This window comes from Diachasma alloeum, unplaced genomic scaffold (assembly GCF_001412515.2).
Source record: "Diachasma alloeum isolate Michigan unplaced genomic scaffold, Dall2.0 Dall_scaffold_00533, whole genome shotgun sequence".
In the NCBI taxonomy this organism is placed as follows: Eukaryota; Metazoa; Arthropoda; class Insecta; order Hymenoptera; family Braconidae; genus Diachasma; species Diachasma alloeum.
In genome coordinates this window covers 244,043-266,586 of record NW_021680665.1, presented here as the reverse complement: position 1 = coordinate 266,586, position 22,544 = coordinate 244,043, and the positions used below count along the sequence as shown (strand labels likewise).

General features: G+C 39.9%; 1 protein-coding gene across 4 annotated transcripts in view; it reads right to left on the bottom strand.

Moving 5' to 3' along the window:
• LOC107042868 (multiple C2 and transmembrane domain-containing protein) overlaps window positions 1–22,544 on the bottom strand; it is a 50,263-nt gene that overhangs the window by 5,422 nt on the left and 22,297 nt on the right. For 2 of the 4 annotated variants that reach the window (XM_015264078.1, XM_015264079.1), the window contains exons 2-4: window positions 18,812–19,572; window positions 15,633–15,781; window positions 5,140–6,639 (exon numbers count right to left, since the gene is read on the bottom strand). In XM_015264078.1, the coding sequence (XP_015119564.1) occupies window positions 5,140–6,639; window positions 15,633–15,781; window positions 18,812–19,572 (2,410 nt within the window). Of the gene's footprint in view, window positions 1–5,139; window positions 6,640–15,632; window positions 15,782–18,811; window positions 19,661–22,544 lie in introns of those variants that run through there. The other 2 variants (XM_015264080.1, XM_015264077.1) reach the window with 2 other exon arrangements.

The following is a 22,544-nucleotide window of genomic DNA, read 5'->3' as shown; positions in this document are numbered from 1 at the left end:
TTAACCCTTACAGTTACACCAACGGCTGGAGCCCAATGACCAAGCTCCGGGCCACCGCTGGCTGAGGCTTGGTTATCGAGCTCCGGCATGTCAATGTCCGGCCAAGGCTGGGCCAGATCTGTCAAGTAAGGCTCGGTTACCCGCCCTTCTCCCGAGACTCAAGCCCTGGTCCCCAGGGATGGCCGAACCTCGGTCCAAGCCTGGGCGCCCAGACTTGGCAAGCCCAGACTTGGCAAGCCCAGGCTTGTGCCAGGCTTGGCCCGTTTCTCCAACACTGGCATTTCGTATGTGGGCTATAATCGTTTCTGCCCACTCATTATTCACATTATTCGACTCGTTCGAAGTAATAAAACCCTCGAATCACTCAAAATGAAAACCCAGAAAAATTTTGAATAGAAAAAAAATTGGAATAACCTAGTTATAAACGTAAACCCACAGAAATTTTACGGATTTTTGCAAAGTATCTATCTCTTAATTTGATTTTGGTAAGAAATTTTGCACTTTACAATCAAATACTCTTGTGTTTCGCTACAAATCTAATTCTTTCTACAATATCACGAGAGAATAAAGGGGTCAAACTAAATGAATGTGACTTGGTCAAATTAATTGCATTATTTAGGCTTTTTGGGGTTCACATACCAGCTGCATCCACATCGCGAACCCTGGGTAACGCTAAACGCAGGTATGGTTTGTTATAAAAATTGCCATACCATGCGTGCTTGAATTTAATTGGAAATTTCGAATTTATAATTTTTAAAATTATATACCTCTTGAAGGGAGAAGCTGAAGAGGTGGTCCCGTACATCTACCTGAGCACCCATAATTGAGACACCTCATGTAATAAGGTGTTTAAAGAAATTCAAATTCATATTGGCTACCTAGGTTGCCCATAATTTAAAGTCACGAATATTTAGTTTCACCAATAAAAGAATCCTCAAGAAATTAGTAAAAGAGATAAGTAAATTTTCATTGCTCAAGCCCAAAAAGGGCNGGCCGCCTTCGGCGGCCTCGTCTCCGACTCACGTGCCTCGTGCGCCTGTACTCCACCAGCGTTGAATTCAGCACTTCTCCGCCTTAGCACGTAATATACTATTTTCTTTTCGGCGAATTCTCGGAGGATGCCTTGGAATCAAAGGGGTGAGAGGGACTTTTCCACCAAGTCCTTTTTCAACGAGAAAAATGGACCCTAATTAATATACAGCTATCTGAACCTCCGTGATAAAATTGTTCCTGAGAGAACTGTACATATGAGTTAACTGATTGTTTCACTAAGATGGAGCTAATAAAGCTTGGTGCAATCGACACTTCGATTCAGAGATCATTAATCGAAAATTCAACTTTAGGTTGATGGGACCTATCTCATTTTACTATACTATTTTGACGTTGAAAGATGTGCAAAAATTTTGTTACATGTTACATGCCCGTCACGTGACAGAAATAAATATGACAAATTTGTTGCATGGCCAAATAATGGTTCATTACCATAAGAATGTCACATTCCAGTAAACAGATGGCCTGCTATGAAATTTGTGTCACATGGCCAAATTATCGACTGGCCATCACATCCCATCTAAATAGTTGATCACTTCCGATTTCCCTCCTCTGACGAATTTCTGTCTCTCCTGAAACTTGAGAGTCTGTTGTGGGTGAGTGGAGTTATTGAGCGACTCCCATTTTGCCCAGTGTTTCATGGTAAAATCTCATTTTTCATTTTTTCATATTAGAAATGATCCATGGACCACAATCTTTATCTGAGTTAGACTTTTTTTAATGTTCATTGGACTTTTAACTATAAAATTGGGTATCTGTATTGTTATGTTTTTAATTGATCAATAAAATATTCCTTTTCATCACGCTGTGACGAAAAATATTGTTCGTAACTCGTGAAAAAATGTTTTTTAGCTCGTAGGATTATATCACTCGCCTTCGGCTCGTGATATAAACGTCCCATTCGCCAAAAAACACTTTTTTGCACTCGTTACGAAATATACTATTACTTGAGAGAAACATTTCAAGTTTCAATTTCAATCAATCAAAAGCAGCAAATCGAAAAAAAAATTGAGTCTTCATAATGTATTCAAAACTGAAAAAAGAATTGATTCCTCATGTCATTCTTTTGAATCTAACAAACATTTAACACTCCGTTGGTCGCGCTATGAGCGTCGCGCCAGTAAAGCCTCAGAAATTTTTTAAAAAATTTGGCATCTCATTCTAAAGTGTCTAGAAACCCTATGAATGAACATATCCGCCAAAAATATCATAAATAGTTGGATTGATGGGATGTGATTAGTAAGTTTGATGATATGCTATATGGAGGTGTAGTGGTGGTTCCCGTCACGTGGGACGGGAATTGATGGGATGTGATTAGTAAGTTTTTTTTTTTTTTTCGGAAACTTCCGAAACTCCGGGCCGTGTACCGTGTATAAGGCGAATTTTTAGAAAAACATGGCAACTTGGAGCTTGAATATATAATTAAGGCTAACACTAAATATAAAAAATCTCACGGGACTTCAAGTGTACGATCGAGATCACTTTTAATATTTTTCAGATTTTTCCTAGATTGCCCGGTGACTTGGCGCAGTGGGTAAGTGCGTTGCCTCACAGGCGAAAGATTCCGAGTTCAAATCCCGGCCGGGTAGAATGGTGCGATCTAACCATTTTAAAAGTCTTGATCATCATCGTAGTATACCCTAACTGGGTCGAAGCGATGTAAAATAACAATAAAAAAAAAAAAATTTCCCTAGATCTTTCAAATTAATCATTATGTCGATTTATGCTGGTGCGTCGTGGCGCTTACAGCGCGACGAACGGTGTTCGTAAATTTTGCGCGACTAACAGAGTGCATAAAAAAGAGATAGAATCCGATAGAAATTGTACTCCATGGAGCCTTATTAAGATAACAACTCGAAAACTCACGTCTTACCATGAAAAATGCCTTGAATTCCACATTTTTCCTGATTTTTTGGATGTCTCATTTTATATCAAAAGTCGCTCGATGGTCCATGCCGCCACCACAGAATTTCAAGTTTCAACACTGAGAGAAAAACAAACACGATCTCAAAAAAATATTATTTAGGCCAACAAAATCGCTAGTTGAAAATTGCCAAAAAAAAGATTTGTTTGGTTCGAATTTGAAAGCCTCAAACATAATTGCTCAGCTTTCGATAGCAACGAAATATTTGGCTCAATATTTCATTGCTGACAGATGTTTGCTTAAAGAGGTAGATAATTCCCACCAGACGGTGCCTTTTCAGGATGAAAATATCTCATACAGAGGAAAATTTATCAAAGAATATTTTGTCCCTAAGTTACAAGATAGCTATCATATCATTATTACTGTTTCATTTAAGGGTTCATTTCTTGGCTGTGATTATCAGATAGCTGGAAAAACTACTATCCTTTATTTCGCATGAAACAAACATTTTTTGAGAGCAAAATACGTATGGGAGTGTCAAATAACGAAGTAGTGCTAGAAATGACATTTCTTGCGTGTACAGAGAATGCAATTTTTTTTCAACTACAAACTCTATTTTTGCGACAAAAATTTTCCATCTCGGCGCACTCTGCATGTTCGGCACAAAAAAATCCTTTTTTGATAATTTTCAAAAAACTATTTTCTTGGCACAAGTAAGACTTGTTTGAGAATTTTGTCGTTTTTCTCTCAATGAAGGCGGTCTCCCCTTACGAACATTTCACCCTTCCCAATATTCCGCCAGTCTCTCCCGTTCCTTAATCTTATGACATTTTTTTGTTACAAACGGCAGTAAGATGGCCAAATTATTCAAATTATGACAAAACAAGTGGGAAATTGCTCCTGTATTGCAAATAGTGCAGTTATTTTTGCTAGTAAATTAACAATATGCTTCCAAATGGTCATTTTGCCTATTGTTTTCATTGTATATTATTATTGCCTATTTTATTTTCTTGAAGTGAATTAATTTCTTTTCATCACGCTGTGCGAAAAAGTAACTTTTCATCACGCTGTGACGAAAAGTGAACTTTTCGGCACGCTCCGCCACATTGTGATGAAAAATATTGTTCGTAACTTGTGAAAAAATGTTTTTTAGCTCGTGGGATTATATCACTCGCCTTCGACTCGCTTTTAAACACTTTTAAACACGCGCTTCGAAACACTTTTTTGCACTCGTTACGAAATATACTATTTTAGGCACGCGAAGCGTGCCTAAAACGTCCCTTCCACACATTGTGATGACAATATCGTTCGATACTCGTGGGAACAGTGGTTTTTGGCTCGTGGGAGATTTATAGCACGAGCCGAAGGCGAGGAACATTCTTTTCCGCACTAGTAACGAAATATACTATTCTCATTCGATATCTATTCTCTTTTGTAATTTCTGTCTGGGTTTTTTGAAGAGAATATGGGTTGTGAGCCCCAGATAACTAAAATCTGAGTTTCTTCAAACTGATCTTTCACTTGCTCATAACAGGTTTGCGTATGAGCAAACATACGAACATACGTTCTCTCCTGTCATGCTTAATTTTTCATAAAATTATAAAATATATATTTATATCACGAGTTGATTCATTCAAAGCGATATCGAAATAACTCTTTTTAATGATAATTGAATCAATTTCAACCGTTTTCTTCCAATCAAATAATTAGTGAAAGTGAATTTTCCACAAAGATGAAAATTGTTGTTTCATCGTTCTGTGATTGTTTTATCAAAAAAACCTCGACTAGCTGAAAATTTCAATAGGAATATTTCACTTATACATAATTGAGAGAAAATTACGAAAAACTTTGTCACATACATACACACATACGGATGGACACGGTCTAAAAAATGCATTTATGTCATTAGGCCCGATAAACCGCGATCTAACCGAGCGAAGCGAGTAAATAAAAAATATTGGCGATATTTTATGTCTCCGACACGGCTCGCCTTCGGCGAGACTCATCTCCAGCTTACCGACGCCTCGTGCTGCAAACTTCACACTCCTCACAAATCTCGACCTATCGTCCTTATGACATAATCTACTATTTCGGACTTTTTGGATTATAATGGGTCTATATAACACAAAAAATCCAAAAATTGAATTTGAACGATTACAATGCTTCCATTCGGAAGCAAAAAAATTACGTCACATGGACGTTATGTTCGTAACTCTACTACCAACCTGTAACTGAGCAGATCCTCATCATCAGGTACCCTGGAGATAAGATCTAGCACCTCGTTATTCGGCACTGAATGTGGTCTCAGGATCTTCCTCAAGAACTTGTTGACCCCCCACATTAGTATCAAATACCTCACCGGTATACAGTACAACACTACAACCCCAAGCACAGCCAGCACCATAGCGAGATAACTCAAATAAGGAACAGTGAAATTGAACAAGTTCTTGACCTTCTCACACAAACTCGCAATATACCCAATTGAGTTTTGCACGGTCTGCGTGACCTCCTGAATGGCTTGGAGCCTCTCCTTAAGGCTCTTTTTCTCCTCCTTATCCTTATCATCCTCGTCCTCATCGTCATCTCCAGGAGTCGGTGGACACTCATCAGAGTTGATTTCCCCGTCCTGATAACTCGACATGGAATGATACGACGAAGATTTTACGTCTGCTGTGAGAACACACACTAGACAATATTTGAGCATAATAAGAAGAGCTGCAGCAGGAATCATCCAAGGTTCAAAATAATAGCACCCAAGGATGAACAGAACCAAAGCTACAACACTTCTCGTCTTGCTCTCCCACTCCCAGCAACTTTGGATATATTTTCCAAGATCAATAAAGAACATGATGACAGCTTTCAATCTTAACACATTTCGCAGGAACAATTGCCTTTTGAATTTCACCTCTGGCTCCATGTACTTCTGTTCTCTAGGGTTTAATGTCCTCACACATCCCCTGAGATAGTTCCAAATCACTGTCATCTCCAGGAGAATCTGGGGAGAATTACCCTTCGCCCTGCAGCGAAGCTTCTTGTCTTTTAAAGCATACCACCGTTTCTCTCCATTTCTTATTCTCAAAAGAGGAACTGCTATCTTTCCTAGGAACTCAACCTTGTGGTCTCTGTCTTCATCATAAACTGTGATTTCTAATACTGAGTTTATGTCTTTGACATTGAACGTGAAGATCTTCTGCCAATTAGGAGCGAGAGTCTTGTACTCTGTTTGCGTTTGCAGGCGAGAGTTCACGAGCTCCAGGACGCAAAATGGATCACTTTTGCCGCCTAAATCTGCTGCTGCTAGTCCCTGTGCTCTGTAGACTTTTACCGTGAGGTGACCCACGTCCCGAGGGCGCTGGAGAGTATTCCAGATGGAGTACTTTTGCAGGAGGCGTTCTTTCTCCTTTGGATTTTCCTCCTGCGCGGCAAGATCACTGATTGTTTCACTGGCGGTGGTGCCGCTGATTGTTAGGAGCAGGAAGATATTGCCTGCACCATCTTCAAGGTCACGCCAGATCCGGTGGGTGGTTTCCCGTTCTAAACCGGCTAGATCGATTGTCGTGCGACCCATGAGATCGTCCTGGTGGCCCTTGTCTCGGTCCCAGACAGTGACTTCGAGCTCTTGGCCGAGGTAGGGGTCTTCGTAGAGATGCAGATCGAATTGTTCTAACCATACTGGGTTAACGGTCTTGTTGACCACTTTGGATTTGTATTTCTCGGTTCCCAGCCTACAAAGAAAGTCTTTATTAATTATTGTAACTGAAATTGAGTTGAGGTTGATGTCTTAGCCATATAACGGAAAGGTGTCGAACTAATATACATATCCATTTAGACCCCCGGATTTTATTTTTTGGTCAAAATCGTCCTGAAAAGGAGTTCTATCGAGTCTTCAGAGAGAATTTTCGAACAGGATTTTTCAACGATTTAAATAGAAATTACTTGATCGTTAAAAAATGATTCCACATTGATTTAAAATAAGTAGGAGTTCGAGCCTTTTTGGTAGGAGCCATCTGACTGTTCCTTTATGTGTTATAACTCTTTTTGTTTCCGAATGGAAGTCTTGTTTTTGACCGATTTTTCGATTTTATAATTTTGATTGCAAATAGTGTAGAATGTTATGAAATGTGAAGAAATGATGTTTTCAGGCTATATGTATCTATCCGACAACTTGCGTTTTTGGTGATTAAGGATGTTTATGCAAAATTGCACGTACTTAAAAAAATGATTTTTTTTAACTGAGAGATGAAGATATTCCCTTCATTTTGATCTAAATTCCCATCCACCAGCCCATGTTCATTATTTAGGTATGAAATAGACAAAATATACTAAAGTTCTCGCCACGAAAGAAGGAACCTCGGTACCCCCACTCTCCTGAATTCAGCTTTCAATCCACGGCCCCCACCACTCAAGCCGATGTTACTTCTTTCGTGACACGGACTTTAAATGCATGCGGGAGGAGGGCGCTACGGTCGTAAAGTGTAGACGCATTGGATTTTAGCTCTGCGGTATTAACGGTTTATTAATCGAAATTAGCGTTGTTCCGCGAGTAAGTTTGGTGAGAAACGATTCCTGAGTAGCTGGAGTACGGGTGGAGATAATAGGTCTTATCGGGGAAGACGTTCCTGAAGAGTTTGCAGCATATTTCGTTCGCTAGTATTGGAAAGAGGTTACGATGGGGATAGAAAGAGAGAGCCCAGGAGGAGAGTGAGGAGACGAATTCAAGCGGGACGAACGAGTACGACTCGCAGCTCACGGATGGCGCCACGGATAGGGAGGAGCAACGACCGATGGACTCGGGGGAAGCTCAGTCCGAGAGACCCACCGTGACAGAGGGGCAGGTAGAGAAGAGGAAGGAGGGGGAGGCCACCGAAAGAGGAAACTGCCACCAGGAGGGGAAAAAAGGAGATTGCCGACTACTTCCTGAGAAGCAATGAGGTAAATGTTTTTGCTACAAGTTCGAAATTGATGCACACTCCCCCGAGAGATGGGAGAAGCCTTAGCTCACCAAGGGAGGGAGGGGGAGATCTCCGGGGGATGGACCAGGAGAATGAGGACGACCCTCTGCCCTTGGCGAAGGCAAGCAACAGGTAATTTATATCAGATAAATCTAGCGGAACTAAAGGCGATGGGGAGTATGCAGCAGGTAGAGGGCAATCAGATGGACTCATAGCAGGCTGTGGGAGGACATGGTGTCGCGGAGCGTGAATTGGCTCGTCAAGTACCTGTGGGAATGATTGGCGTCCCTGCAGAGGGTGTTTTGACTCATGAAGAATCCGCGAGGAGGAATGGGGCCCTTGAGAAGGGGTCCAATTCTGAAATCGGTGTAATTCATGAGGGAGAGGGAGCAATAGCCGCTAACACAGCCAGGGGGGGCTCTCGTGTGTCAATCTTGTGGGAAACTGTATAGCTCCTGTGGAACTGTGGTAATGAGGTAAACAAAAGACTCGACAACATTGAGGAAATGTTGAAGACGTTAATGTCCAGGAAAGGGACCCCAACGACGAGAGCTGACAGGTTTGGCGAAAGACTAGACAGAGCATTGAGTGATATCCTGACAGAAGTGGAGAAAGTCAACGATCCTGTGGAGGCGGTGGGAAAGTGGGTGAATTACGGCTTTGATGAAGTGAAGAAAAACTTGGAGCTCGCCATGGCCAGAGAGTGGAGACAGGAAAAGGGGGTTAGGAGGGCCTCACTCTCAGCCAGGGCCTCGAGGAGGAGTGAATCTCCATATGACAGAAGCGCAGATCCCTCCGCTGAGGGGATGGGGGAGGTCGACGGGAAGGGACAAGTACACAGCAATAGCAATGGCGAGATGGGAGAAGGACGCGATCAGCCGCCGCCTTCACAGGAGGAAGATTTCACAGTAAATAGAGATGGCAATGGCAACACTATCGGGATCCAGGGAAGTCCGACAGGCGACACGCCAAGGATGCACAGGACTACTCGGAGAGGAAGTGCTAACCTGCTTGAGGGCCTTGCAGTGAGACAGGGGGCGCCAGAGAAATTGGGCAAGGGAGTGATAACCTACGAGATGAAAGTAAGGAGGAAGAGGGAGAATAACGTGATAGTAAAAGGACTGAATGCTTTCCCGGGGACGGAGGCGGTGGACTTCGTTACTGTTGTTAAGTCTGTCACTAAGCTGAATGTTAAAGAACATGATGACACTGCCCTCAGGAGACTTCCTCTTCCAGCTGGCCATCCATACGCAAAAATCAGCACTGATGAAGGGGTATAATCAAAGGGAGCTGAAACGAGTGGGAATCACGTTGGAGAATGATCTAACCCTGAGACAGATCGAGGTGACTGAATATCTTCAGGCGCTGGCTAGGCGCACAAGGGACCTTGGGAGACGCGCGAGAGTCCTGGGCTTTCAATAAAGCATCCTGCCGAACAACGTGGAGTTTAAATGGGACGAGAAGAGAGCTGTACTCGTGGACATGGAGAGCCAAGATGAGAGCACCGGTAGGAGGGTCTCAAACGGTGGTAACATTAACATTAATAATTGACTACCTGAAGAGGGGGGGAATACTCACATTACGTCCACCTGCTGGAACGTTACTGGGCTTAATGAGGGGAAAGTTCAGCGAGTCTGGAAAGACTTAGCTAGGTTTGATATTATAGTTTTACTAGAGACACGTAATTAGGGGTAAGCAGGAGGGCCTAATGAAGAGAGTCGAAAGTCTGTCAAGCGATTTCACGTGGGATCACCAAGGGGCTATCAAAAGGAAGAAAAAGGGGAGGGGCATAGGAGGGATTCTAGTGGGGACCAGGAATACCCTGGGAAATGATATTAAAGTCAAGACTTGGTCTAATGGGGCAGTTATCTCTGGGGTAAAGCTAGCCGAGGGGGGAGGAAATGTAGACTGATTGCAGGGTACAATAATGTAGGGATTGAGCAATTGCTAAAAGAAATAAGTGATGGTATAGATGAAGGTAGAGAAATAGGAGAGTCTATCATAGTTATGGGGGATTTTAACGCCAGAGTGGGCACATTACAGGCTGGGGATGGGGAAGAGTGCTTTCAGGGGAAATCCAGGGACGAGAAAATACTTAGAGATGGGAGGAAACGGATAAATTTCTGTGATATTGACGGTTTGGTACTGGCTAATGGTGCTATAAAAGGGGACTGGGAAGGAGCCATCACCTTCGTGGGGAATCGGGAGGATGTGGACGGCTCGGTCATTGATCTGGTACTCCATGAGGGAGATCCTCATGTATTGGAGGGGATTAATATTTGGCCTACAATTGACTCGGACCATCTAGGGGTTGCGCTAACCCTGAGGGGGCCCAGTGGATTAGCGCCTAGGTTGGCCCAAGGGCCAAAGAGGGAAGAGGGGGCGGAGAAATCTAGGGAAGGGGAGATTAAACTCGTCTGGAGACCAGTGTCTGGTGAATCCTATCAGAACTACCTAGAAAATAAGGGGATTGAGTCAGAAGAAGGGGACGATATAAATGCTCGCTGGGGAAAAATCAAAGCTGCCATCTTTGAAGCAGCGGAAGAGACAGGGATGATTAAAAGGGTAGGGGGAAGGGACGTCCAAAAGATGATTTCGCGTGGCTGGGGGACGAATATAAGATTCAAAGAAGCATAGTCTTCAACCTACTGAAACGCTACCTCCGTAGTCACGAAGCGAGTAACAGGGAAGTCTTTCAGAAAGAAAAAGCTAAAATGAAGCAAATGGTCAAAGATGAACTGAAATAATTAGCTGAGGAAAAGAAAAATAGGGTTAAGGCGAGTAGGGACATGGGGAAATTCTGGAAAGCTCTCGGGAAATGCCGAGCCTGTAAGGCGAGGAAGGGGACGTCTATATCAGACGAACGTTAGCTGAACCAGGTGGCGAATCAACTGGGGGGGGGCTAACTTGGATAGGGATGAGGACGGAATGGAAAGGGTAGGAAGAGTGGGTTGAAGTAGAGGAGCTGGACGGCGACATCACATACCTAGAGTTATGTGGAGCGCTGAAAGCCTTGAAGAATGGGAAAGCGGCGGAGAAAGATGGGATCACTGGAGAATTTCTGAAGAATTTACCTGATAATTGGAAGGATGAATTATGGAAGGTAGTGCAAAAGGGATGGGAATCAGTAGTTTTGATAAATGGATGGCAGGTGGCACGCATCTTTCCCATTCACAAAGGAGGGGACGAGAATGACGTAGGAAACTACAGGGGGATCTCGCTTTTAAATCTGGGTTATAAGCTGCTGGCCAGCATCATGGCTAAACGACTGGGAGGATGGCTGGAGAGGGAAGGAAAATTCAGGGAGAGTCAGGGGGGATTCAGAAGGAAAAGAGGAACAAGGGAACAAATATTCATCCTCAATTCGCTGATAGGGAACAAAATAAAGAATAAAGGGGGTAAGTTATATATAGCATTTATTGACCTACGAGCAGCCTTCGACACAGTGGATCGGGACTTGCTCCTCGAGAAATTGTGGATGGTGGATATTAGGGCTCGCTTCTATATGGTTAGGGCTATTTACAGCTGCACAGAGAGTGAGGATATCACGGGGTCAGGGATCACTGATAGATTTCTCACGGGAAGGGGGGTGACAAGGATGCCCACTGAGTCCAATTCTATTTAATCTGTTCATCGATGACATTGATGATAAATGGGAAAGAAAGAATGAAGGGAGATCGGTCATTGGAAAAGGGAAAGTCTACTGTCTAAAGTACGCAGACGATATCGCGGTTGTGGCTGAGGACGCAGGTGGTCTACAAAGCATGCTGGACACTGCTGCGAGGTATTTTACCAAGAATAAACTGGAAATTAACGGAAATAAAACCAAGATTATGATCTTTCGGGGTGGGGGGACGCAGGAAGAAGGGAGAACGATGGAAAATCAATGAAAAGGGGGTTGAAGTAGTTAACAGCTTCAAATACTTGGGTTACTGGTTCTCATCTAGGAATTCAAGTGGGATGCACATCCGTAAAATGGCGGGAAAGGGGGTAAGAACGGTTAACGCGGCGTGGGGGGTGTCGGCTAGAGCGGGGCTTCATTCTCTGAATAGCAGACTGTATATCCTAAACACACTGAGTAAAGCAGGGGCGATGTACGGAACAGAAATCTGGGGACTAAAGGAAAGACCATCTATGGAGCGAGTTCAAGGGAGGGTTACGAGAATGGGGATGGGTGTCTCCAAAATCACACCAGACTATCTATGGAGGGCTGATAGCGGTAGGGAGAGTGTTATCTTTGAGTCCAGAAGACGTGTGCTTCACTTCCTAGGAGAAGTGAGTAGACTGGAAGAGGATAGGCTGGTTAGATCATGTCTGAAGGAGGAAATCAGAGCGTTGACTAATCGCAATCCCTCGGCCTGGGCTAGGGAACTGGAGGGGGCTCTAGGTAACTGGGAAGGTCAGGAACTACTGGGGATTCTGAGAGAAGGAGATCTTGAGAATAAAGAATTTGGGGATAAGGTAGGAGAATATCTAGACAAAGGGAGAGAGAAGGTACATAGCTCGGACAGGGAGAAGATTCGTCGATCCAGGTTTAATCCAAGTTATAAGTTTCTGAGGAAGAGGGACGATGAGTTCTGCTACTGGCGAATGAAAGGAGTGTCTTGGGGGGACAAGGTGATGTGGGCGCGCTTGCGCTGTGGGAATGTTGGGAAGGCAGGAAACAAGGGATAGGAGGACATGAGACTATGTGGGGGGGGGACTCTCTGAAGATTTGGAGCATATCCTGAGCTGTGATATTCTAAAAGGGGGAGTCCTAAAAGAAGTTTGGGACGACTGGAGAATCCTTGGTAGGGAAGAGTCAATTGTAGAGCTATTGGGGGGAAGACCGATCCCGGAGCTGTGTAAATTCTTCAGGGAGTGGGAAAAGCTCATCAGGAGGAGGGAGGAGGTGCAGAGCAGTTCGCCGGCACCTGCTTCCTAATGTGCCTCCTACTGGGCATTTCATTTCAATTTATTTTATCATATAAATGTTTCATGGCACACAAGGAGTGGGTGGGGGGAAGGAAACTAAGAGCCGTGATTATGATGACGACGCGGCCGAGAAGTACTCCCGGCTAACCGATTTTGATGGCGTGGGTGATGGCTACGCGAGTCCCCGGTTTTACGTTCTACTATACTTCATTTAGTATTACAGCACTTCAAGTCCCCGGATTTCATGCGAAAAAAGGCCGAGGGAAGGAGCAGTCAATTAAAATGTACTCATAATTTTCTTTTGTTTTTTTTCAAAAGTCCTACTGTTCATGGACTATAAAAAGATTGTATTTCTGACACTCGTCAAAGAGGAATATGTATTTGGTACTATGTGAAGTTTAAAATATGTATTGTTACTAGTTAAGACAACAGCCTCTATAGCATTCATGTCTTCTTTAGTTAAGACAACAGCCCCTATGGCATTTATGTTTTCTTTTATATTTTGTATACTGATTGTAACTCAAAATGCTGATACTATTTCACAACAGGGTTCTTAGTGATTTAAGGGATGGGAACAAAATGTAAAGACCCGAGAGGGTATACATGTGGCAAAATAAATAAATACTAAATGAATGCGCTAACATGCACTTATATGGAATAGAATCATTCAAATATTTAGTCTTTTTGTCCGGGTACTCCAGATTTCTCTCTGGCCATTGGATTCAGTATGATTTTACACATTACCTTCTATTTTCATTTCTATTTTTAGAGTCTTCTAGTAGTGAATTATCAATTTGAATATAAATTTCATAAGAGCCCGTGTAGAACGAAAAATTAGTTTATTCATTTCTACCGAGACTATTGCGATTAATTTTTCAGCCGAAAAAATTACAGAATTTTCCTGGACCACGAAAAAGAACACATTTACCGGCAATTTACCGACACTGGTTGAATATCCTTAATTTTTAGAAAATTCAACATAAATACGGTGAAATTTGTAGATACAAATCTGAAATGTTGGCTCGTTGTAGCTATTGTTGTGCTCAACCTTGGCGCGCTATTTCAGCCCGATCGATTCAGTAGTTCCTGAGATATAACTTGTTTAAATTTCGTTTTTCCTCAATATCTCAAAAACTACTGCACCGATTGACAATTTTTGTTGCCAAAATAATTTTCTCGATGACCTCTAAATAAGTCTAACAGAAAATATTATTCAGTCACAGTTTAGAAACATTGCCGTTTATTACTTTTTTTAAAAAAAAAGGAGATAGCAAGTTCAAATTTGTTATGATCGTAGCTCTGATAATACTAAAGATTGTTATTTTGGATAGGCGCAATCGGACGAGCAATTTCGGAGATATTTAACCATTTGTATAAATCTATTTCATAAAAAGGTTGAATACCAATAAAAAAAAAAAGTTTGAATATTTTCCTTTAGACACCCTGCAGCATAAGGTTACGGTTGTATGCCTGTCCCAAGGATAGACAATTGCTACGGATCCATTCTGAAGCTTACTACCAATGGAACTGGTAGAAATAAAAAAAAGAAAGAGACAAATGACGCAAACAGTAATGGTCACATGCCTTCTGTCGGATAGACTCGAAACGCTGCTTGTTTATTTTTGCCAATTCTATTGGTAGTAAACTTCCGACTAGATCCGTAGCAATTCCCGGTCCTTGCGATAGGCACACAACCGCAACCGCATTCTACGGGGAGTCTGCAAGGAGATATTGGACCTTTGGATGAAATAGATTCATACAAAAGGTTAAATATCTCCGCAACCACTCGATGCGTCAATTGCGTCCATCCAAAATACCGAAAGATATTTCAATTCAATTTCAGATTCAAGTTTCAGATTCAGTTTCAGATTTTCACTATTGTAAAAGCTATAATCATACTAAATTTCAAACTGCTAGCTCCATTTTTCTGAAATTATCGATTATACAGGAATAAGAAAAAAAATCAGATCCTCGGAACGTTTGACCTTCCAAAATTGAGAATCAAGTTTTGGTTTTATCCAGTAAGAGTATTTGTAGGGAACCGATTTTTTAAAATAATGATATAATCCAAAGCTATATGACCTTACAAGTTTTCTCCATGTAATAATCAATGATAGAATAAGGATATTTCATTTCATGCGAAAAGCCTTTTTACATCAATTGCTCTATTCCAAAAAGTATCAAGTCGATCAATTTGAAATTTTAGACAAGAGTATAACTCGATGAGGAGAGACAAAAGACTCAGCAATGACGAGGTTGCTTAGTTTGGCTGTGCTGCAGAGTCAGGGGAGGAGCTGTCAAGTGGACGTTGAGATCCAGATCTAACAGGGGAGTGGGATTCAGTTGTAGAGATAGTCGACACGTTACATAGAGGCTTCGAATATCAGTGATTTTTTCGCCCCGCATTTTCATTTTTACCGAATAGAAAATTATTATTCTCGTCAGTACTGTCAATAATAAAAAAAGTCAATAACCAAAAGTTAAAAGAAAGAAATAGTTGATGAAAAAATTTTTTTTCCCTTGAATTGCCTCAGTCGTTTTTTGGCTGTTTTATTTTGCCCCTGTCTCCCCTAAAAATTATGGTAAATACTTTTCCACACGTCAGAAAAAATATGCATCAAAATTCATTCAAGGTTCAATCTACTTATTACTTTTCGGATCATCCACGGTAATTTTCTCATCAGAAATGATAAATTCACATGTATTAACAATTCTTCCTTACTTTAAAAATTCATAACGGAAATTAGTAAAATATTTTCCGTTTTTTTTTCAAATTGAAAAGTAGAATTGATTATCCGTATTTCCCAGTTGCATAGTGTTTGATGAAAGAACAGAATAATATTTTTGGTTACCTGAATTTGACGTAAGGATCCGATTCACCATCTATATCCATGGGAATTAAATTCTTCGCCTCCACCAGGACGATGGTCACCACTGAACTCCATATCTGCGACTTCAATCTTCGATTAACATCCGCCAGTCTGTTTGTACGTTGAAAATACTGCAGGCAAAATAAAAAATAAAGAACCATTAGCGACTGACAGCAAACACAAGAGTATCAGTTGATCCATGATTCATTGTGACGTAACCATCGCTAATGTTTTTTGTAGATCTCACGTAGTGTAGTTAATTCCTACAATTTATCGTGTGTATTTAAATGACACGCATGAAAAAATTCAATAGAAAACCTAACGAATTCGCTAGAAAATTCTATTGGAATTCTATAAGAATTCTATTGAAAAATTCTACTTGTTTTTCGAGCTGATTCTATTGCATATTTGATAGGAAGAAGTCAATATACTATTTTGAATTTCTGTTCGAATTTTTCCGTTCAGATTTTTTCCATTAGAATTATTACAAAAGATGTACACAGAGAGAAATTTTTTAGAAAAATTCTAGTGCTAGCACGGAAAAAGAGGCGCAAAGTGACGGCCAGGAAAAACTTCCAGTGCCGGCACTAGAAATTTTATTGGGGAAAACGTGAATTTTTCCCTGTATTTCTGTGAAAATTTCACAGAAACCCCCAGAAATTTTACCAGTAATACCAAGAAATTTTATCTTAACAATACTAGAATTTTTCACAGCCGGTGGATTTAGTTTTTTCCAGTACTCGTACTAGAATTTTTCTAGAAAATTTCTCTCCGAGTAGAAAAAATCTCAAGAGAAACATTCAAATAGAAATTTGAAATCTATTGTCTTTTGCTTACCGAATATCCAATTGAATCAAAGCAAAAAACAAATAGAATTTTTCAATAGAATTCCATTAGAAATCCCGTAGAAACCCCATAGAATTCCTACACGGAGAGAAATATTCAGTAAAAATTACGGAACAATTCACGTGATCTACAATGGGGAATCGTTTTCCGGCAATTTTTATAGTAATGTAAGACAAGAAATCTGAAACGTTCAGAATTTTCAGGTTCATCACTGAACAAAGTACGTCACGTAATTTTTCCCGAAGAAGTAAAATCTTACCGAAACTTCCCGACTTATTATGCCTCCAAAATTAAAAATTCTTAAATGTTTAACAATTTTTATGAAACTGGTGAGTAATTTCTACGTTCGGTTCCGTAAAATTTCTCAATCGTTGGGGAAAAATTACGGAACCACTTGTTGTCCCCAGAGCGGTGAGTCATCAGTCAGGTGGTTAATTTTTACGCAACAAATCGTAGAATTTACGTGACGATTCGTACAATTTAGGCTCCGATTCACACTTTTTATTGAAATTTACTTCGCTCGGGGATTGCGTTTTTTTCTGGTAATTTTTTCCAGAAACAATAGAATTTTCTAGCGAATTCGTTAGGTTTTCTATTAAATTTTTTCATGCGTGGACAATTATCATTCCAACTAAATTTTTGTTATAAAATTATTCATCATCACTCATACCAAACAGTCAGTGTCTATTCCCGTGGTGAAGGGGTAAAACAATAAATAGGATTTTTCTCACCCATGCTCTCCGTCGGACGGAGATCTTCCAAGAAATATACATTTGTATTTGTTCTTCATACGAGACGGATTCGAACCAATACAAATCCATCTCGTGTGAATAATACGTTCAAGCCGGAATAAATAACTGAAATCCATTCGAGACACATCTTTCATGTTTTTTTAAAGATCTTCCGTCCGCCGGAGGTCATGGGCGAGACAAAAATCTCATAAAATTCAATTAGAAAATTCAGTTCAGATATTATTGACAATTTCCTCAATTCTGATTTTGACCAATCAAGGCAGTGTAGTCCTTAGTGTAGTATTCGGGATACCATGACGCATTTCAGAATGATAATTCCCCCGGCTGCAAGGAAATTATGAGTGATAATTTCCCTGTATCCTGTCAATTATTTTCTACGAATTTGACAGATATCCCTCACATTTTGGTGAAATGTGTCCCGTAACCCCGAACACTGCACTCTGATCGGCCAAAATCAGAATTGAAGAAATTGTCCTCCGAATACCCCTCGACCTTCAAAATTCATCGGATATTTCCCTCAAGTTCTCCTGCATACCAACGATCGGGATCAGTTTTGCAGTAAAATCCCTCGCGCTGCGCGCTGGGAATTTTAATCTCCAAAACCGATCCCTCTCGTTGCTATGGAACAAAACATTCAGGAAATATCCGATAATTTTGAAAGTCTTGGGGTATTATAGCTGAAAATATTTTGGAAATTACACAACTTGGGAGAATTCATAAAAAAAATTTCCCGTAGCCCCTGAACTTCATTACAGAAAGCATTTCCTAAGGTTTTTCTCTGTAAGGAATAATTGGAAAGGAATTGTCGCGAAACTTTTTTGTATAGAATGTTCTCAGTAACGAAAAAAAACTTGTTTGACGCCATCCAACTCATTCCCAAAATAAGTTACTAGCAACGTAAACAAAAAATAAACAAATCCTTTTCCATTCTGAAGGAGTTATAAGTCTGTAAAATATTTCGATATCCAGAGAAGCCAGCGAAATTTCCATACGAACCATTTTTACGAGACAAAACTTTAGAGAATGATCTCGGTCTCAATGAACATGGAAAACTTTGCTCTCGTCTCAGTTTCCAAATACGCAATCGACTCCTCTCATGATGACTCCAAGTCAAATTATCTCATCTCGGTCTCAAGTTTTTCATGTTTTTTAATGTAAAATCTCGGTTTTAGTCTCGGTTTGTCTCGTCTCGGTTTTCTACATGTAAAAAACTCAAAAAACTAGGAACCAAGGTGAGATAAATTGACTCGGCGGCATCACGAGAGGAGTTGATACTATATATTTTGAGACTGAGACGAGAGAAAAAATTTCCATGTTCATTGAGACCGAGATCATCTCTCCAAAGTTTTGTCTCGTGATGTCTCGTGAAATGTCTCGCGGCATCACTAATTTTTGTAGCTCTCAGTTGGGTCTACAAAATCTTTACAAAAATTCCTCGACCTCCTTCGAATTCTCAGACAAGTAAAACTCAGCGCTTATGGAGTCGATTCATTCGGTTGCACCATTTCGAAAATCATTTTACCTCTTCACCACTCAAAAGCCCATCAACATCTTTATCAATACCCTAATAATGTCGTCGACTTTTTCCTTGACTCCATCCTTCACTCTATCAACCAAATTCTGGGGATCTCTAGCCACATTCCCTGGTGAAGAGGAAAGTGATGTCTTCCCACATTCTCTAGCAGAGTCCGGAGATTCCCTAGTTAGAGACTGCGGAGGATCTTCTCCATCACCTTCATCACGTGCATTCACTTCCTCACGCTCATTGTTCTCATAACTTTCTTCCTTAAATCCATTATCATTAACAGAAGGGGGACTGCCACGTCTCCCCACATTTCTCCTCCTCTCAGAAGTCTTGCACTTCCGGTCAGCAATCCAGCTCTCGATTTTTTGGAGACAAGGATATTTTTCTGTAGTTTCCTCCAAGAAATTGTCAACTCTGTCTCCCAAGATCTTCTCGACTCCTTCAACTCTCCTCTCGAGAGAATTTCTTAACAAACTCACAGGCTTGCACTTTCGGTGCTTTCCACGTGAGATAAGGCAGCCCCTTCTCGCTGAGATTCTGGGTTGTGATGGCTTTGGTCTTGGTTCCTGATCAGACTTAACTAGAAATACCTTTGAGCCTTCATCTTTCCACCCATCCTCGTGCTTCTCATATTTCACGTGAGAGTAATCGAATGAGGTGTCTTGGGGGCTCAGCGAGGGGGGTGTTGAGTCACTCATGCCACCTTCACTCTGTTGAAACTTGTCCATGATGTTACTGTCTGCCTCTACATCACTACTGTCAACACTAAGCTGCTTGAGCTCTTCTAGGCGATTCATGACTAAGTGGTGAGAGACAATAATTGTTCAGTGACGAATGAAAGTGGTAAACTAACGTATTTTTGTTTCAGAATTCCTAATACGATTGTCCGGGGTCAAAAATGTTTGTCGAGGATGAAAGAATGTTTTTTTTTTTTCATTTGAAGATGTAGAGGATGTTTAAATGTCATGTGTTTCAATTTCGTATAGTTTGTTATTTTGTTTTACAGAAATAAACGAATAAAACAAGTGGGAACTTGCCCTTGTATTGTATGTAGTATAGTTATTTTTGCTAATAAATTAACAAAATGTTTCCGAATGGTTACTTTGTACGTCATTTCCTTTTATCATGTATAATTCATTGTTACTAGAAAATTGTTTATTTATATATACTTCCATGAATTTGGAACATCACATTTGAAAAAAACCATCAAAAAGCTCATTTTCAGGGAAATTCATGAAAAATTCGAAATTTTCAACATCATAAAAATAAAAATTAAATCAACCAATATAGCTATCGTAATCATCTTTTAACTTTGACTTAATGGCATTAAAACAAACATTTTGAGCTATGATTGAATTCATTTGAAACACGATATTCAAAGATATCCTCAGAATTCAGATTTTCAAAAAATACAAAATTTTTGCAAATTTTCAAATAGATCAAAAGAACGATTATTGCTACCGGCTTCATCTTCGAACTCGGTGTAAAGGCTATCGAAACAAATGTTTTAGGCCATCATTTAATCATGCAGAACTTTTTCTTTTATTTATCGTGGAACAACCGATTTTCGAAAAAATTCAAAAATTTTAAAAACGAATGGATAAATTAAATTTTAATTCATGACAATTGATAGGACTCAACAATACCTGGATTTGAAGAAAAAAGATTCAATTCCATTGATTTATTAGTGAACAATTGAGGAAAAACTTGGATACCTATATATGTACACACATACACACACACACGTACGGACGAGGTATAAAAATTGGATTTTCCAACTTTTTGAATCAAGTGAAAAAGAAGAAGATTCTCTCAGGAAGTGGTTGGGTACACTGAGAAAAAAATAGCTTCTGCCAAGTAAATTTACTTGACGCAAGTAAATGTATATAAATATTTGCATTTGAAATATGTGGATTTTCTTGTAGTTAGTAAATTTACTTGGCAAAAGTATTTTTTTTCTCAGTGTATGTTGATTAGTTCTGCCTTTATCTCGGAATTAAGGAACTTCGGAGAATAATTACAAGTGATTTTTTGTAGTTGATAGCATTTTAAAGAAATCCAAGTTTCTCATAAACCACTAGTGTCTGAGATAATTCCATGATTGGAAAATTTTTCTCGTCATATCGAAAACAATACCTTTCAAAGCATTGTTTTGGATTCCAGTCTAGAACCACAAATAAACATAAAAATAGAGAATTTAGAATTCTCTTTATGCATTGAAACTATAAATCAGCATCGAAATGAATATTTTTATGATCAACATTTCAAGTAATGAAACAGAAGCACATTGCTCGTACTCAAATGGTCTTTTTATGACTGTTGGCTCGAATGAAAGAGAAATAATTGTTTAGCGACAAATGAAAGTGCAGAAATGAAATGGAGAGAAAAAAATGCTCTATTCTAGTCTTCTAGTTTTTTGCTTTATTCCGAGGAAAGATGATAAGCAGCGAACAAGTTTCCCTTTTGCTATTCATTGGGTGTGTCCACTTAGAGTAGACCAATTTCACTACATTCTACTCCAGAAAAAACGGAATAAAAATATCCCTCGGCCTCTTCAATGACACTAATTGTTTAGTGACAAGTAAACACGTTGGAATGGAATCGAAATCGTTGAACTTCACTCAACAACAATTAACATTTAGCATAGAACTAAAAGAAAAAAAATCGACACACGAAAACGTTGTTTTCATTGATTCTGTAGAATTATCAGTTCCACATACTCCAATTTGTTAGAGAATACTCCGAAAATTCGAGGAATGTTTTTCATCCGGCAATAAATGTTTCTCTTATCGGAATCCATATATTTTTTTTATTCACGTCGCACAATAGCACTTGCGTATTGTTTGAACTCTAGCGCTCTTTCCATGGATGTTTATTTTTACTGCAGAATATCAATTATCGATTGATGGGTGAAATTTATTGAATCAACTGAAAAATTCAATTTTTATTCCTTTAGATGAATCAAACATTGAGTAAAATCACGATTAATTCAGTAGCGAAGTGGTAGAACGATATAAGTCAATTTTGACTATTGACCAATTTTCAACGAATATCTCGGAATCTAAGGGAGATGGCAAAATTGTTGTTATAACCGTTTTTGTACAGCCGATTGAGAGCTATAAAAAATGTGATTACGAAAATTTCGCTATCTTCGTTAGATTTGGAAATATTCCTCAAAAACTCAATTGGGAGATAAGTCGACTTAAACCGGTTTACCACTTCGCTACTGAATTGTAGTTTGTGATATCAAAAAACATTCCTTTTATCCAGTGTTAGACATCTGTCGATAACCGTAGTTTTTTACATGACATTGTAAAAAACCCGTATTTACGTAATAAATGTAAAAAACGTAAAAAACCAGCCAAAGTTACCTTTTATGGTAAACCGTGAAGCTTCGCGAAGATTATATTTCGCAAGGATGATAAAAGTCATGAGGTTCATACCTCGTAAAGGTCATACCGTGTAAGGGATGAATTTTACAAGGGTCAATCTCAAAAGATACCACAACAACTGAGATTTACTGTTGACAGTGCAAATCTCCTCCATAGCATGTATCAGATGTTTTGAACACATTGGAGTAAATACAACATTGGAGTTGATTTAAATGGAAGTATTTACGTCAATGTGTTCAAAAGGGTGAATCTCATTATTTATTGATCTCTATTGAACTCGTCGCGTCATCGCCTTTTGTCTCGACATTAACTTGTTTCATTCGGCATTCTTAAATGACAAAACTAATTCAATTGGCTTTGGTAGCTTTTTTGAACTCTT